Source organism: Monopterus albus, unplaced genomic scaffold, assembly GCF_001952655.1.
Source record: "Monopterus albus unplaced genomic scaffold, M_albus_1.0 scaffold273.1, whole genome shotgun sequence".
NCBI lineage: Eukaryota > Metazoa > Chordata > Actinopteri > Synbranchiformes > Synbranchidae > Monopterus > Monopterus albus.
In genome coordinates, this window is record NW_018128153.1 from 509,159 (window position 1) to 523,187 (window position 14,029).

The following is a 14,029-nucleotide window of genomic DNA, read 5'->3' on the forward strand; positions in this document are numbered from 1 at the left end:
AGTATGTCCAGAAATGGATTACGAAATGCGGAATGAATAAATGTATAAAACAGCACAAACTCATAACATTGATTAGCATGCTTTTATACAGATTAATATTTATAAAGACAGTGGCGGTCTGTGTGTGCTATAGGTGACAGGCAGTTGGCCTGGTAACAGTCCCTCCAGCTGCACCCCCCAGCTTCCTTGGCTGTTTACACATGGAATTTACTCTCCATATAATTAAATATTTTAAATTGGCATGTCAATGCTATCTGAAGGCAAACAAGTTAAAGCTGCAGCGATACTGTATAATTCCCACACTCACTTCATTTATAACTAACAGTTCATTACTTAATTAATCTCTGTTTTAGAACAACATGGTTCTTTCAGTGTTGAATGTTAGTAGCAATATAATCCACTAAGGGGAGTATTAGAAGTATACGGTATGGCTCAGCTTACTTACATTAGCGGCTTTTTGTTTTGTTTTTCATCGCATTATGCAAAAATAACTTTATTTACCTCAGTGGCATGGCCATTCGATACAGGCTTACAGATCTATTACAGACTGGATTTTATTTTGTAATGTCCCCAGTTTCCTAGTCAAGGCAGACTAATATCTACCTCCATGTGCACCTGTTGTCTTGCATTGTTTCCTTCATGGGTAGGTTTTATTGTCAAAAATCAATCAGGAAGTCTGGATGTTTGTTGACCGTAGTTTAACATTGATTGGTACAGTAAGACACATTATTTGAATACTCTTTTATATGAGATTTTACTGTATATCAGAATTGTTATATTTTTATATAGTGCATTTATTTATATAGTATGGTATTTTGCTGGTCATTAACTTTTTAAAATTGCGTTTATTTTTTTCAAAATAAAATACTGATAAGTTGTGGTTGTTTTACACTTGACACTATCTTATTTAACCATGTCTTCTACATTTCTGTGTCCCGCCAGGGTTTGTTCTTTTATATCCATGTCCTGTGATTTTGTTCTATGCACTGAAAATTACCACGACTTGCCCCACCCCCACAAACTGGACTTCCTATTGTGCTTTCTATTGTTCTGTGATTAGATTTAAGGCAGTATACAGTTTTATTTAAACATACAGTGACAATGAAATTTGGCAGGTTTACATTCATCAAGTGCTTGTATTGAGTGTTAGCATTAGTCCATAATGCCTTTCCATGGTTTACACCATTTGTGTTTTCTCTCAGGTTTGAGCTGCTGTTTGCTGAGCTGGAGATGAACAGAGAGGAACTGGGCATCGCCAGCTATGGAGCTTCAGTAACCACAATGGAAGAGGTTTTTCTAAGGTAGGAGAAATATCACATGGGGAGTGTCCCAGTCCTTTTAAATTTCTATGTCAGGATATGACACTGGGTGTAACTCTCCTACAGCTGGGCACATTTGAAAACAAACATATGTTCAGGTTATGGACAGATAAGAGTCAGTGAAATGTACAAGGAGAGAACTTTTAATGCAACAGAAAGCAGATTCAATATACTGTTCAAATTAAGCAATGCGTGATATTGTAAGTATTGTACAATCATCTGTGTTGGAATCTGGAAATTTTGTCAACACCATGTTTTGGCTCCCTGTCAGTGCATTCATTTTTGTCTTGGTTTACCACCTTTAAAATTCTCTTTACCCCACATACATGAAATAAAACGTTCCCAGCACAAATTTTTAGTGATAATTACTCAAAACATTATTACAGAAAAGGTATTGGTTAGAGATAGTTTTTCCATTTTATACACACAAATAAAGCAAATCTAAGCTAGAAATGGAGAGGAGATTCTAGCATAAAGGCCTCTCATCAGCATTTTCAGCTGTTAATTAAATTAGAAAAAAATAGATAATAAAAGAGAAGGTTAAACACTGAAACACAAATTAGTGTAAAAAACAAAAAAAACAGTGTTGTTTACATATAAATCCATGCTAAGGCTGATATGTTAATTGTCTCTCCTTTGCTCACACCTCCCAGTTCCAGCTGCCTGCTGCTTACCGAGCAGTTATTTCTGTTTCCCTGTGGACTTTAGATGTGTATCTGTGGCAACAAGAACAAGAGCGCTTCCACTTAAGACGCCTAGCTCTGTATGCTACTTCAGCTAGCACACATGTATGACATTGTACTCGTAGGCCTCATTATTTACAGCTCAAACTGAGAGTCCATCTGTGTGTTCTGTCCATACACTGTACGCTAAGCATCAAACATCAGCTCTTTGCTGGTGTTGAGTCTTTTGCAGCCATGTAAAATGACTTGTCGCTTACAGTAGATAGCAACACTGCTACTGTGCCATTAAAACTGTTTTATTTTATTCCGGATTCCTTTGTGATCATTAATACCAAATTTAGCACTTGTAACATGTTTTCAAAGATATAAACAGCTAATGTCCAACACTATTACTAAACTATTTTGTCTGTAACTAAATCAGGTTAAAATTTTGTAATTGTGAGTTGTCGCCATTTAGGAGGTATACTCTCAGAGTTCTGACATTTTTTATAAAATTATATTTACTTATTTTGTTCATTATTCTGCTATTAAATTGCACAGACGAGCTGTGGAAAGGCTAGACTGATTTGTAGATTTATGAACTTAGGTTCACAGAGGTCTGTTGAGATAAAGGTGTCTAATACGGTTGGATCTGCCCTCCTGTGTAAAGTAGGTGCCTTGATTAAGGCGATCATTGATAATTTGATATTTGATTTGCTTTCTTCAACTTACTGTGATGCTGAATTGGATAAAAAGGTAAAAAATATTGGACCCACTATTCTTTCTGAACTTCATCATGAATTATAAAAAACACAACAATGAATAAACTTATGCTCAACTTTAATTTTAGCAAAGAGTTTGAAAGTAGCAGTTATTTCTTTGCTGAGATTAGTTTTAATTTTTGCACTGAAGGCTTCATATTTAAGTCAACTTCTGATGCTGCTTTTCAATAAATAATTGAATAATCGTGGCATAATTTGTGTTTATCAGAGTGGGAAAGTTGGTGGACTCTAGTTTGGACGTCCAGGCTATCCAGCTGCCGGCCTTGCAGTACCAACATGAGAGACGCTCCCATGACTGGACAACAGATGATGCTAGCAGCATCAGCGGCATGACCGATGTCACCGACTTCACAGACAGTGGCACGCTCATTTCAGAGGACTGCTCCAATATCAAGCTGAACACAGGGGTAAGATAAGAAGAAGCAAACTCATTCATCAGTGGCGCCTAGAGGATTATATTTCATAGTACACATAAGAACTGCCTACAGCAGCGTAAATCTTGTTTTAATGAGAAACTTTTCTCATTATAACAAGATACTTTGCTCATTTTTATGAAATACTTTCATGTTAAAATCTATTTTTCATGTTATTACAACATACTATATTTTCTTGTTATAACTACAGAGGTATTTAAATAGCTATTTTGTCGTTATAACAACATAGCCTACTGCATTTTCTCATAATAATGTGAGCCCTGCACAGCTTGGAGTAAGTGCAACATGCACACTGGCTCTGAGCAGCACCTCCATAGCTCATTCAGTTCAGCAGCCTCTCTCTCATCAACACCTGCCATACTAAATTTCCACACAGTGACCAGCATTGCGCTTGGGAGGTGCACACCAGCCGCCCTTTCAAAATCAATGATCTGACACTTAAATCCAATAATTAGTCCACAAAATAATACACGAATGCAGCTCACGAGCCATGATGAACAAAAAAATACCCTGCACATCCTGGTACTGTTATTTTATTGACAACAGGTAAAGTCAGTGCATGTATGTGTGCACAATGACCGCCAGACGCAGTGGTGTAAAACTTGAGCAAAACTATTTTGAAAAATATACACACAGTGTGTACAGGATTATGGCTGCAGGCGCCACTGTCATTCATTATGCTCACATTTCAGCCCCCCTTTTCTCCCCCGCCAGGTCAGACTGCACCTGCAGCAGTTTTATGCCATGTTCCTGAAAAGGGCACTGTACAGCTGGAGAAACTGGAAAGTGATGGTGGCGCAGTTCTTGGTTCCTTTGGTCTTCACTGTTGTAGCTTTAGTTGTGGTACGCACTTTTCCCAATCACCAGAATGCTCCTCAGCTGAGGCTGGCACTCAGTCGCTATGGCCCCACCAGGGTGCCTGTTGCTCTGCAGCCTGGGTCAGGTCCCCTGGCGTCCGCCCTGGCATATACATACAGTTCACAGCTCTCTGCCCAGCTAGGCCAGCTCATCAACATTACTGGTAAGCATAAAGAGAAAGACAGGGACATGGCTTGACTGTTTCGCTAGGTGTTTAATGAAACCCATTACTCTTGCTTCCCTCAGACTTTACTGATTACATCCTGACCCAGGCAGAGGAAGAGGGCGGCGTCTTTAATGAGCGTTGCGTGGTGGGTGCTGCTTTCCGTGGCAGCAGCAGTCACTTTGCAGAAGCAACAGCCTACTTCAATAATGAGGGCTACCATACACCTGCCACAGCCCTCATGATGGTGGACAATGCTCTCTTCAAACTTCTAGCAGGGCCCGAGGCTTCCATCCAGATGGGCAATTACCCCATGCCACGCAACCTGTCTGAGATCGCTCAGAGCCAGCTCACTGAGTGAGTGAAGGGGGGGGGGAGGAAGAATAATATTAAGAACATGTGGCATGAGAAAAAAAGTTTAGCTTCCAAGTCAGGTCAAGATTTTTATTTGCCATTTATGCATAAACAGACAGTCTAGGCATATAGGAATTCTTGTGCAGCTCTCCTTTGGAGTCAGGTAAGGAGTCAAAAGCCAGAAAGAACACTTTAGTGTAATCCTCCCAACACTTTATTTAGTCTTAAAATAAAAAAGTTACATAAAGGTAACAAAGCATTAAAATCACAATACACTAAAATAGGGTAATAGTATTTTCCCCAGTGAACTTCAAACATCGCACCTCCATATACGAATGTCAGTCATTCTGTTGCACTCAAGTTGTGAAGCATTACACTACTAACTGAATGGCTTTGTGTTCCCATGTAAGAGGTTAAAGAAGGATGAATTGTAAATTTGTGCCAAAAAATAAAACGACTACAAAACGCATTTTAAGATAGATTTAAACTCCAGTCATTTTGTGTGTGACACAATGTAACTGCTGGATATGTGCTGTAACTCTTCCTTTGCACAATTTCTCTTTAATTTTCTCATGTCATCAACCCTCTTCTAGTTCCTCCATTCTTTTCTGCCTTAACAGTCTCCATCTTTTCTTTCCTCTGTAGGAGTAAGACAGGCTTTGCCATTGCTATCAACTTGATGTATGGTATGGCCTCCCTATCCAGCACCTTTGCCCTGCTGCTTGTTACAGAGTCCTCTATTAAATCCAAGCATGTGCAGCAGGTCAGCGGTGTCTACCTGTCAAACTTCTGGCTGTCAGCCCTGCTGTGGGATCTAGTCAACTTCCTGCTGCCCTGTCTTCTCATGCTGGTTTGTATGACAATTGATATTACTAGGAAGTTACTCAGGGACTGATTAGTTAGAAACAGACTGGTTTGATTTGTCCAGGCTAAAAGCACAGTATGCATAGACTTGATAAATGCATTGTGCACTGACATATCTTAACTTTGTTTTGCTCTCAGGTGGTATTCAGGGCATTTGGAGTTGAGGCCTTCGTAGAGGATAACCACCTGGTAGATGTGTTGTTAATACTGCTGCTCTATGGCTGGGCTGTTGTGCCTCTTATGTATCTTCTGAGCTTTTTCTTCTCCACTGCTGCTACTGCCTACACTCGCCTCACCATCTTCAACATGATCTCTGGCACAGCCACCTTCCTGGCTGTCACCATCATGACCATCCCAGGTGAGAGGAGACACTGTCTCAAAATTGCAGCATTGGCCATAATATAATATGTTGCCAGTTATAAGACAATAGAATATGACTCCTATTTTTATACTGTAATTTCTATTAAAAATGTGAAAATGTTATATTAGGGCCAATATATTATGTGCTAGTTTTACATGTTTGAACAGTGGTTGACATCTTGAACACATTCATGTTGACTGTTTATGAATTTGTTCTCCAGAGTTGAACCTGCAGGACCTCTCTCACTTACTTGATAAGGTGTTCCTGATCTTTCCAAACTACTGCCTGGGCATGTCCTTCAGTCAGTTCTACCAGAACTATGAATTCATCTCGTTTTGCACCTCCAGCCCTATTAGCAAGGAAATCTGCAAGTACTTGAGTAAGTACAGCCTAAATATTCCCTCAGAGAACAATAAGGTCCTTGCTTTTGCTATAGAATGGCACAGTGCATGCGTTTAGATTTGACATTTATGTTGTGATGGATATATGATATAGAAGGCGTAATTATAAAAATAAATCCTTATGAGGGTGGCAGTATTACACATGCATTGGAAAGATGATGGTGATTTTTATAGTGACAATGATAATGATAGACCCTATGAATGTGGATATAATAAATATATGACAACAATAATAGTAATACATGGCAGAAGTGGATAAGAATAGATACAAATAATAAACCGTTCAAATATAGTAACTGTACACTCTCATAGCCTTAATGGCCTGTAGGTAAAAACTGTTTAGTAATCTGGAAGTGCAGGTTTTAATGGACCTATGTCGCCTTCTATATAGCGGCAGTATGAACGAGTGGTTACCTGGATGAGATGAGTCCTTGATATGTTTTCTGTGCATCGTAGACAGCGGGATGTGTAGATGTTCTTTAATGAGGGTAACTGAGCTGGTAAAGTCTTGCGCTACTTTGACTGTCTTGATCCATTTCCCTTCAGATGCTGTGCTACTAGCATACCATACAAAGATACAGCAGGATGGTATGCTCTCAACAGAGCAGTGATAGGTGGACACCAGCAGCTGTTGAGACAAATTGACTTTTTGCAGTGGGGAAAAAAATAAAGCCTCTGCTGTGTCTTCTTAAATATTACAGTTGTGTTGACACTCCATGTGACACTCCCATCCTGGGAGGTATATGTGCCTAGAAATTTAAATAAATTTAAATTTGCATTTTATATATCTACATGTTCAAAAGTTATATTTTTGTTACAAATTCAGTTTGACTAGGACAGTGTTAAACTAGGACAGCTACGATACCTTTGGAAATAGACAGTAGAGATAAATATGGGTGAAAACAACTGATCTACATTTGCCATTATGCACCGTATTCTTCACTGTCACAAAAAACTGTTGAACCTGCAAATTGGATTTTTTTTTTTTGTAATCCAATTTCCATGTTTCTAATTACCAAAAAAATAAAAAGCATTAATTTATTGTTTCTCTGCTTTTAGACATCACATACCAGCTAAACTACTTCTCTATGTTGGAGCCTGGTGTGGGACGCTTCCTTGTGGCCCTTTCAATTCAGGGACTAGTCTTCATTATTCTGCTCTTTGTCATTGAGCTGCAGTGTGTCCGTACTCTCTGGCGGCTCCTCACCTCCCTGTGCCGAAGACGCAAACAGGTAGATGAACTGTGGGAGCAGTAAACAAGGCGGTGTTTGTCTTTTTCTTGTTTTTTTTTTTTTTTTTTGGTCAGTACAGACTTTCCATTTTCATCAGAAATTTCCTTGCAGCCACTGCTTGCACTGTGTAGGAGGCCTCTCTGTGAAACTGTTTTCAATTTGTAGTTGAATAGATTCAGACAGACGTCTGTGAAAAGCAACATTTTTAAAGACAACTAGAGCAAAGTGATTTTTCTCTAATCGTGTAGATTAGATTAAATGTTTTATTTTTGGGGGTGCATCAGTTAATAACCCACATACTGATTCATTATAATGGGCTGCACTTCATCAGGGAGAAGAGGCAGCAAGTGGTTGCTTGAGGCTCTTGTCACTTGAAATTCTGTTACCACCTCTGCATTAATCAGCACTGAGACTAAAGGGATTTTGTTGACATTTAAGAATTGTCTGTTTCATTAGAAAGACTGAAACCTCTCCAAATGATTCAGGAAACACTTCTGTTCTGTTTTGGAACATGCATCTAGAGTGGAAACAAATAAACTAATCAAATAGTCGATAGGTGAATCCCAATTCCACTAATTACATCCACATTTCCCTCACTTGTCTTTTCCTTACATCTTAGTCCCACCCATGTTAGATGCAAGGAGAGATGAATTGAGGTTTTAACTGACACGTGACTTCCTTTCCTCCGATCCTTGTATAAAGTGTCCAGTCACAAACTAATTTCCGATAAAGAGTCATGTCAATCTGTAATGAACTTCCACGAAGGCTGCACTTGTGTATCCTCGGTTATAGCTCCTCCAGGCAGAAATGAGAGCTTTGGGACGTCCCTTATCATGGCAGACCGAAACGACTTCTGGGTGATCAAGGATTGATTAAAATAACTGAATTGGGATTCACCTTATGTGTGTATAAATATTAATATACAGTATGTGTATACTGTATATGAACGCACATATGCGAACAGTCATGCGTCAAAGATTACAGTTTCTCCAGGCTCCATCTGTTGTACAACTGAGCTGATCTTGCCTAATCATTAAGTATGTGTATTATTTTGGCCTTCCCCCCCGTACACTACTGTGACATAGTAAAAGACCTGTGGCAACATCTTATAACTCTTACTGTGAAGTGGGGGTGGTGTTTTATTTTATGTAGTTATTATTATTATTATTATACATTTTCATCTTACTCATTGGTGCGCATGTGTGCTAGTTACCTCTAATAGAGGATTCAGCGGTCCTTCAAGAGGACAGAGACGTGGCTGATGAGAGGAAGAGGGTCCTGGAGTGCCAGCCTGTAGTGGAGTCTATGGTTGGTAGCCCGCTCATACTGCAGGAGCTCAGCAAGGTGTGTATTCATAGGTCTGAATGTTTTTTGAGACAGAATGCCTCAGTGTTGAAATATGTGTGACACAAAGTTTGTCTTTGTGAGATATGAAAAGGTGGAAGAGACCCGCTGTTATTTCTCCTTCGCAGGTGTACAGCAGTGGGACAAATATTCTGGCTGTAGACAGGCTGTCTCTTGCCGTAGGTAAAGGGGAGTGTTTTGGCCTCCTGGGCTTCAATGGAGCAGGGAAGACCACAACCTTTAAGATGCTGACAGGTGATGAGAGTGTTACCTCTGGGGATGCTTACATTGATGGATACAGCATCTTGAGAGACATTAAGAAGGTAGGAGCAGATGGAGGGAAAGGCTGTTTAACCAAATTCAAAGATTAATTCACTTCAGTAGTGCAGCCTTTGGATTTAAAGTGCCCAGGGCTTGCATTTCTGTGTTTTCTATGGAGGAGTAATTCAAATTAATTATTGCTGTTGTGGTTCGTCGTTCCGTCCACTTTCATATTCTGGCTTCAACATGTCAGGTAAGATTTGAGGTATTGTCACTGTCAAAAGCGCAGCTTATTTGTCAAAGTTTTTTTTGTATATGCATTGTCGTAGCTTCCCGACCAGCAGCAGGAGTTGTGCACTCTCCTTGTGATACCAGGTTTTGTTGTTTTGAAATAATTACAGACTATTTGGAGTTCTGATGGATACAAAGCTAATCTAGAGGTACCCAAGATTAAAAATGAAATGGCTGGAAATGATCATGCCATGGGCACATTAAGTTCTTCAATGTGGAGATGCATTGTTTTAAATACATAAAAGATTTGAAAGGGAACATTTATCTCTGCACTGCAGGTACAGCAGCGCATTGGTTACTGTCCTCAGTTTGATGCTGTATTGGACCACATGACAGGAAGAGAAACTCTCAGCATGTATGCCAGGCTCAGAGGAATACCAGAGAAGTATGTGTCTGGCTGTGTGGAGAACGTCCTGAGGTCGCTGCTGCTCGAGCCTCATGCTGATAAACTGGTCCGCAACTACAGGTAGGTAGACTGTAGGTTCAGAGAGAAAAGTCTGAGCCATGTGCAACATATCGGCACGAATAACACCTTATTATGTTGAGGAAGTGTGTGTAAATAATATGTCACCTTCATTAACATATGTAGCGGTGGTAACAAGCGGAAGCTGAGTGCGGGTATGGCTCTGATTGGTGGGCCTCCAGTCATCTTCCTGGATGAACCTTCAACTGGGATGGACCCTGTGGCCAGGAGGCTGCTGTGGGATGCTGTTACACGCACACGAGAGTCTGGCAAGGCCATAATCATCACTTCTCACAGGTAAGATTTGTAGTGTGTATTAGGTATCAGTAGTAAGTAGTCCAATAAGTTAACAAAGTACATTTACTCAAGTATAATACTCCCATGCATCTGTAATTTAGCTTAGGTAATATTTTAATTCTAAGTCTTTTGTAATGGAATGTTCTTACAGTGCATTAATGATAATTTTTCTAAAAATACTTCTTACAACACCGGGAATTGGTTAAAAGACGTCGTACTGCTCTTATCTTGATATGATGTGATCTCTGACCAGTATGGAGGAGTGTGAGGCCCTGTGTACCAGGCTGGCAGTGATGGTCAATGGTCAGTTCAAGTGCCTCGGGAGTCCCCAACACCTGAAGAGCAAGTTTGGCAGTGGCTACACCCTGCTGGCTAAAATGCACATAGAGACTGAGCTGGAGGACAGAGATCTGCAGCTGTTTAAAGACTTCATTGAGAGCACCTTTCCAGGTCAGTTAACATTTATTTTAGCATTTAAAATATGAACTATAAAGATAATTAGAAGTATAAACAATTGAAATTAGTCAAATTAAATTGAAGATCTGTGTAATAGAAAGAGAAAATAAAACGTAACCATAATTTAAATGCTGTTTTCAGGGTCTTAATGCTTTATTATGCAAAGCAACAAAACAAAATGTATTATTGTAGCTGTACTTACATCTGTGCTTAATATAACCATGCCAAAAATGTTTCTCTGTAGATTTCTAGAATTTTTCTATACACTGTTAAGATATTGTTGTTCATTTGCTGTCAAAGTGATCTGTCATTGTTAAGAATATCAAAGCAGATGTAACTGTGTGAATGTTCTCCCACAACAGGAAGTCAACTAAAGGATGAACACCAGGGAATGGTGCACTATCATTTGACTGACAAAACACTAACCTGGGCCCAGGTACTGTAATCGATTTTACAATTTAAAAAGTGGCTCTGATCAGGGAATCCTTCGATGTACTGTGCCTGTGCTGTGTTAGAGCTCCCTCTAGTGGACAAAGTAATGCACAGTAACTTTCAATTATCTGAGCTGCAGTTTTGTAGGAAGTACTTTCTAATCTCCTCTTTTTGTATGTGTCAGTCTGTGATTTAAAAAAAATGCATTGATATGTTTTAACCAGTGTTTATTTCACATGTTCACAGTATGGTAGTACCTCCAAAATGCCACAGACAACACTGAATAGCTCAGAGATACAAAAGATGCAGATTGCAGCTTTAAATTTTGACATTTGCACAAATTCTTCGGTAACACCAGAGACATGTTCACATCACACTTTTCTACATCGTCTCTCCATATTCTTTGTTCCCATCTAGGTGTTTGGCACTTTGGAGGCAGCCAAAGAGAAATACCACATTGAAGACTACTGTGTGAGCCAGATATCACTGGAGCAGGTGTTCCTCAGCTTTGCCCAGTTCCAGCACTGCACAGAGAGTGGCAGGAAGTAGCTGGAGCGAGGGCTCCATCCATCCATCGTTTATTTTCTACAGAACGTGCAGAACCTGTGTATATGGACTTGTCTCCATTACACAGCAGGTGTTTACACAGACTGGAGCAGAGCATGGTTTATTTCCAGCTCCATTTTTACTTTGACCAAAACACACACACACACACACACACACACACACACACACACACACACATACACATACACACAGGGCCAGCCCCTAAACATCAAATCCAACATTTCTGCTACTCTATCATGTTGGTGCATCTTTGTTGAATTATTCATGCCTCTGTTGTTGTGTAAAAAATTGGAATTCAGACATGTGGGGATGCTGATTATAACAAGTAATGAACTCTTGAGTGCTGCACTTTTTTAATGAGGTCAAACACAATGTCAGCACTCATTAAACACTACCACTACACTTAATTGTATGTGACAGGGTTTGTTTGTGTGTATGTGTGCACTTATGTATGTGCAGATTTGTGTTATTTATGATTTTATATTAGTTGATCATGTTTCTAAATCATCAATCATCACAAGAGAATGAACTCCATTTGATATGTTTATGAAATTGTTGCACAGATGTGAGCCTTATCTAACTGACAGTTTTCATTTCTGTTCATTGCCCTGTACAAAACACCTGCACCTCAAGAGCCTCTTAATGTTGTTGCCAGATGTAAATAATGTGAGAGATTCATGGTCCTAAAACCACTTAGTCATTCAGCCCAGAGCAGAACTTTTACTCATTTCAGGACTGTTGTGAGTTCACTGATGAATGTATACATAAAATTGCGAGTGCATGATTCATTATTGAGGATTTATCCTCAGAGTACATGCAGCCCTGTGACTACATTTTGTATCCCTCCGCTGTTCGGCTTGTGAATTTTGTTCTTGCTGCCAAACAAGTTAAAGCAAGTGTGATACCATATTCAACTGTTAAAGTTCACATGGAAGAAATATTGAAATTGTTGTGTGATGCAGGAGATTATTTTCTACTGTTGCTGCTGTTGCAGTAAAGTTGGAGGTGTTGATCTGTAGTCAAGCTGCATCAGACTGCATGTGGCTGATGTGGACCTAGAACAACAAGGCTGTTTTTGCACATTCTTCTTTGGTTTTCTGCAGCTATGCATTTCACTGAGTACACCTGTGTGTGTGTGTGTGTGTGTGTGCGCTTGGTATTCCTCACACTGAAGGGGCTACAACCTTCTTACACACTTGCACTGTGACAATTTTAGGTTGACAACTTAGTTTAAGGTTAGGCACGTGAGTAAGAGTATGGGAATATACACTATGAATCCTGAATTCATCCAGATTATATTAAAATAGTGCTATAGTCCTTAAATATGTTAACCAAGAGATTGCTACTGTGCAGTGGACAAACCTTTCTTTTCTGTCATCTTTAATGTGGAGCTGCTCCTTTAGGGAATGCCAAGATATTCATTAATAAGGCCCATCAATGGGATGGATAGTAACATTTAACTAAGGCCTCTGCAGACAAATTGGAGAAAGAATGGTCACTGTTTGGTCCTTTTTTTATAATGCTCAGAAGATGCCCGTTTATCACACTCCCAGAACTTTATTTTAACTTTAATATCAATATTAGAATTTTGGATCAGTTAGCATTCACTAACTCTAGTGTGCACATTCCTAGTTTTGAAAAAATCCTGGATTCACAGATGTAAGATGAATGAATTTACTGTCTTACATGAAAGCAGAAGGCTCTGACATACATCAGTTGTACTATCAGCTAAATATGATTCACAGCTCTTTTGTGTATTTGTGTTTTGTGGAGAAAAAAAAACTAGAGACTGACATTCCAGGAAGACACAGACATGTGGCTTATTGTTCTTTACAGGATATAAGGTCATATTCTTGAGTTTTATTACATTTGTTTGTGTATTTGCACAAATAGTGTGATTTAAAGGGTCCATGACATGCTTGCCTTTGTTTTTTGACTTATCTACAATGTTGTTAGTTGGACTGGAATAGACAAAAAATGAGGTGTACCTATGTTCTAGGACTTTTGTGCAAAAGCAACTCGGTTTATATACATCTCGCTAACTCTCGCTTGCAGACTGTCAAGTCCCTCTGGACAGTTTAAGGATCTCCTTGAATGGTCATAATCTCCAGGCAGTTGCACATTCACGTGCGCTTGCCTGGAAGACCCACACGTCGCTTATTGGTTTTTAAAGGATTTAATGCCTTCGTTTAGACTTTTTTTTACATTTGTTTATTTGCACAGTTCATATCTCATTAAATATGTGACTTGAATCAATTGTAAAAGGAGAAACATAATTTGAGAAAAATGGAAATGCTTGTGCTACTGATATTGACAGATTATGCTGAAATACAGTGTACCATATTTTAAAAAGGGAATTTACACACATTCATCGTGTACTGTACTGTACCATCGAACTGACCTTATTAACTGTATATGTATCACTGTTGTTTTTTAAATCAAATATTGCTCAATGCAAATGGAAGCAAACACCATTGTCTGTTCTCAT

The 14,029-nt window shown here is 39.3% G+C and overlaps 1 protein-coding gene across 1 annotated transcript in view; it reads left to right on the plus strand.

The window, feature by feature from the left end:
* abca3b (ATP-binding cassette, sub-family A (ABC1), member 3b) overlaps window positions 1-13,122 on the plus strand; it is a 32,247-nt gene extending 19,125 nt beyond the window's left edge. The window contains exons 17-31 of the mRNA XM_020622131.1: window positions 1,203-1,301; window positions 2,972-3,170; window positions 3,912-4,218; window positions 4,302-4,575; window positions 5,218-5,422; window positions 5,575-5,794; window positions 6,018-6,176; window positions 7,258-7,430; window positions 8,640-8,774; window positions 8,903-9,097; window positions 9,605-9,792; window positions 9,916-10,086; window positions 10,340-10,536; window positions 10,905-10,978; window positions 11,392-13,122. Coding sequence (XP_020477787.1) covers window positions 1,203-1,301; window positions 2,972-3,170; window positions 3,912-4,218; window positions 4,302-4,575; window positions 5,218-5,422; window positions 5,575-5,794; window positions 6,018-6,176; window positions 7,258-7,430; window positions 8,640-8,774; window positions 8,903-9,097; window positions 9,605-9,792; window positions 9,916-10,086; window positions 10,340-10,536; window positions 10,905-10,978; window positions 11,392-11,523 — 2,728 coding nt within the window. The 3' untranslated portion in view covers window positions 11,524-13,122. The remainder of the gene's footprint in view (window positions 1-1,202; window positions 1,302-2,971; window positions 3,171-3,911; window positions 4,219-4,301; window positions 4,576-5,217; window positions 5,423-5,574; window positions 5,795-6,017; window positions 6,177-7,257; window positions 7,431-8,639; window positions 8,775-8,902; window positions 9,098-9,604; window positions 9,793-9,915; window positions 10,087-10,339; window positions 10,537-10,904; window positions 10,979-11,391) is intronic.
* Window positions 13,123-14,029: the final 907 nt, after the last annotated feature.